Genomic DNA, 4,271 nt, shown 5'->3' on the forward strand with positions numbered 1-4,271 from the left:
GGTTTTACAGATTTAGTTGTTTTGTTTTTGCCACACAGTGTTTTCGAAAAACGTAAGATTTCCCTTATCTGATTCGAGACGTGGAAATGAACCTGATTTTTTTCTTCTTCTTTTTTTACTAGAATCTATTAAAAAGGTTTTATGACGTCTGTTTCTTGTCTTCTAATCTTCACCTACAATAAGTTTATGTGATTCTCTCTCCAAACAATAAACTTTGAGCCGCCTTGAGTCGACACTTTATAGAAACACCAAGTTTTCACACTCAGTGATTGGATTTACTGCCTATTTATCTTTGCAGAAAAGCTCAGAGTTACAAAAGAGAGAGAGAGAGAGAGAGAAAGAGAGAGAGAGAGAGAGAAAGAGAGAGAGAAAGAGAGAGAGAAAGAGAGAGAGAGAGAGAGAGAAAGAGAGAGAGAGAGAGAGAGAGAGAGAGAGAGAGAGAGAAAGTTTCAGTATATAGCAATCTTGATATATTGATTTAAATCTGGACCACAGCATGATGCTGTCACCACCATGTTGGGTATAAGTCAAAACTTTAACTAGGTTTTTGTTGTTTTATTTTATTTTTATTTTTTTTTGCTGTTGTTGTTTGTTTGTTTTTCTCAAAATGTAGTTCCCTGCATTTAAGTTGACCGGAAAACCACCAGTTTTGCTACCTCTCCCGCTTCTCGCTGAAAGTGTCCGTGGGGTTCTCGCTGCTTTCTGAAAACACGGGGCCTCTTGTCTTGTGTCACTGCAGCGCCGTCTGGCGGCCGCTGGCTGGCATCGTGACAAAGTCATTCTAGTTTCCCGGCGGATGAGACAAATGTTTTCCCGACTTGCAGGCAGGACCTGCAGTGTGTGCGCGGGAACTGAACGCGTGGGTTCACTCCCACCATTCCACGGAAACAATAAACCCGATGCGGGGAAACGGCCCACTCAGTTGCACGTTCTCACAAGGAGTGTCATGTTTAACAGGCATCTGGACTGACAGCCATCCAGGCTGCCCTCGGCACTCACCCTCCCACTCCGTCACTCGTCTCCTCTCCTCACTCCCCACCTCTGTGTTTCTGAAGCCCAGAGTTGACGGGAGGTAATCCCCTCCATGTGAGTGGGCGGTGCGGGTACCGGAGGCGTGTTTTGTTTCTTTTTTTTTTCTTCTATTATTCAAATGCTGCTGTACCTATAAAAAGAGGTCCTGCCTGCGTCAGATTGTTTTCTCCAATGGCTAAAGGTGACTGAATATTAGTTGCCTCGGTGTCGTCCTATCGGCAAGGGAAGAGATGATGGACGACTCCGGCGGTGTCCAAATGGCGAGGGCGCTGAAACACGCAGCCCTGTGCCTGATGCTGCTGCCCCGGTTCCTGCTGGCCGCCGTCATGCTGTGGCTCCTGGATTTCCTGTGCATCAGGAGAAAAGTGCTGCTGAAAATGGGCGAGCGCCAGGACAGCCCGGACGACCCGCCGGTGTGCGTCTCCGACTCCAACAAGATGTTCACCTGGGAGTCCCTCAGGGCCGTGTGGCACGGCCAGAAGCTGGACTTTCTCAAATCGGCGCACCTCGGGGAGGCTGCTCCCAACACCGAGGTGGTGCTGGTCCAGGAGCGGCGGCAGGTCCGGATCCTGGACTGCACGAAAGGGAAGAGACCGCTCGTCCTCAACTTTGGCAGCTGCTCCTGACCGCCGTTCATGACGCGCCTAGCGGCGTTCCAGCGCGTCGTCAGGCAGTACGCGGACATCGCGGACTTCTTAGTTGTGTACATCGAGGAGGCGCACCCGTCGGACGGCTGGGTGAGCTCCGACGCGCCCTACCAGATCCCCAAGCACCGCTGCCTGGAGGACCGGCTGAGAGCCGCGCAGCTGATGTTCACCGAGGTGCCAGAGAGCAACGTGGTGGTGGACAACATGGACAACTCGTCCAACGCCGCTTACGGAGCCTACTTTGAGAGACTTTACATCGTGATGGATGAGCGGGTTGTGTACCAGGGTGGGAGGGGTCCGGAAGGCTACCGGATCTCGGAACTGAAGAACTGGCTGGAGCAATACAGAAAAGAGGTGATGGAGCCCCAGAAGGAGGTGCTGTGTGTGTAGCCGAACCTGCCCTGCTGCTCTGCCCTCCGCTTTAGTGTCCAAACCCACAGTGCAAAATATCCAGATGCTGCTATCAAACGTTCACACATGGCACATTATATATATGAATATTATATATGTTGTTTCTCTTGCATTAAGATGTTCAGGACTGACAGATAGAGGTTCAGTTTAAGTTGACACCTTTAGCCTATAGATTGTAGGCTGTTAAACTGTGTTGTCATGACTTTAAATTGATTCCTCATAGCGATTTTTTTTTCTTCTTCTTTTTTTTGTATGGAAAAAAGTATTTGAATCAATTGAAGCTGGGTTCAGTTGGTGACCACTATTTTTCTATTGTGTGTGTGTGTGTGTGTGTGTGTGTGTGTGTGTGTGTGTGTGTGTGTGTGTGTGTGTGTGTGTGTGTGTGTGTGTGTGAAGGAGCGTGCATTCAGCTTAATATCTCACTCTGGCGTCTGTGTGAAGTTCGGTTTTTAAAAGGCGCATCCAGAAAACCGACACTGATGTTCCTGACACTGGAAGCAGAGCAATATTAGCTGGATGCTCGCTCCCTCAGTGGTTCACTGCCAAACGATGTGATGTTGAAAACGATGTAACTGAAAAATATGTTGTTTTTTAAAAAAAAATAATAATAATAATAATAAAATAAAATAAAATAAAATTCAGATCAGATGAAAGGTGGGGAGACACCTTAAAGTTATTTAGTTTGTTTCTTTATAAGTGTGTCGCATTAAATGAGCGTATTGTTCTTTAACTAGACCACTGAAAACCTAGAAAGGTTTGAATCCAAACTAGGGTTATCAAACGTGTGGTCCGTGTGCCTTTTGTGGTCTTATGGGTGATTTTTGTGCGGCCCACACACACACACACACACACACACACACACACACAATTGAAGTACGGTGGAATTTAGTTTTATTTCATTAATCTTATTTTTCATTAATGCCATGCCTTTTGGGGGAAAAAAATATCTTCCTAAATGAAAAATGTTAGGTGCAACAAAAAGTGTTAATTTTTTAATGGGTCCGCCCTCCCCTCCCCCCTCCTCTTCTAATATAATAGGGCCTCAATTATTGAGCCATTTTTTATTCAGATCCAGACTCAGGTGCATTTATTCAATAAATTGTACAAACTACGGTAAGAAAGAGTGACGCATGTTTCGTTCCTGTTGCTGTGAATGGGCTCAATATTTTATTTTTTCTGAAGCAAAAAAAAAACAAAAAAAAAGAAACCTCTCTGATGTTTACATAACATCTTTATTATCATTTCAGAAAAATGATAATAAAGGGAATGAAAACACAATCCAATTATATAGTTCTAAATATAATAGCTCACATTTTTGTGATATTTTATAGACTATGTCACAAAAAGTTTGAACGTGTTCAGGGTCGCGTTGACGCTGCGGGGTCAGAAAGGAAGACGATTATTTAAATGGGGCATGAAGACAGCATGTTTGACCAGCAAGCAAAGTCTACACAACAAATTGAGCTCATTGTTCTCAGGGTGAGGCGTGGTGACAGGCAAAACAAAGGAGAATGGCCTTTTCCATCGACTTTCCTGAAAACACAGCATTCCCTCAGCATCAGGCCGCCAGCACCGTGTCTCACTGTGGGAACTGTGCGTTCAAGATCGACGTCCAGCTTAAATTTTGTCCCACACTCATTGTTTCGCCCCTGACCGGAGCATCTTTCCTCACGCAATTGTTGCGTCTAAGACAAATAGTCGACAGATTCTTCCACCTGAGAAGGTGGAGCCCTGCGGTTAATGTCACTCGTATCAGTTTCACTACGTTTAAACTTGCCTGTTTTTAACTAAACAACACATTTTGCATGCGAGGAAAGAGATAATTGGGTAAACCAATTGTCAGGAACATAAAACGAAGATTAGATTTTATTCGGACGTGAAAACAAATGATCTACACGTGGCCATCGTTTCTGCGAGAGCCGTCATGAATAAATCTTGCTGTGCTTGAAACTGAAATATAATTGGCAGAAAAGCTCAAACTCACAGGGGAGTCACGTTCCACAGCTTTGTAGTGTTTAATCAAACATGCATATTCATATTGACTTTGCAAAGCTTTTATTCTCTAGGAACAACAACACAAACAAAAAAAGAAGCAAAAAGCAACTGCTGTTTAGGTGATGTCTTGCAGCCTCTTTAATCAGTCCATCTTCTTCGCTTTTCTTTTCATCCCCCTGCAAGTGT

The 4,271-nt window shown here is 44.9% G+C and overlaps 1 protein-coding gene across 1 annotated transcript; it reads left to right on the forward strand.

The window, feature by feature from the left end:
• Positions 1–553: 553 nt before the first annotated feature.
• Positions 554–2,682, forward strand: LOC103457920 (thyroxine 5-deiodinase-like). Its single transcript, XM_008398399.2, has one exon. It carries the CDS (start codon positions 1,263–1,265, stop codon positions 2,067–2,069), a length of 807 nt encoding a protein of 268 aa, XP_008396621.2. The 5' UTR covers positions 554–1,262; the 3' UTR covers positions 2,070–2,682.
• Positions 2,683–4,271: the final 1,589 nt, after the last annotated feature.

The sequence above is a fragment of the Poecilia reticulata genome, linkage group LG21, assembly GCF_000633615.1.
Source record: "Poecilia reticulata strain Guanapo linkage group LG21, Guppy_female_1.0+MT, whole genome shotgun sequence".
Lineage (NCBI taxonomy): Eukaryota > Metazoa > Chordata > Actinopteri > Cyprinodontiformes > Poeciliidae > Poecilia > Poecilia reticulata.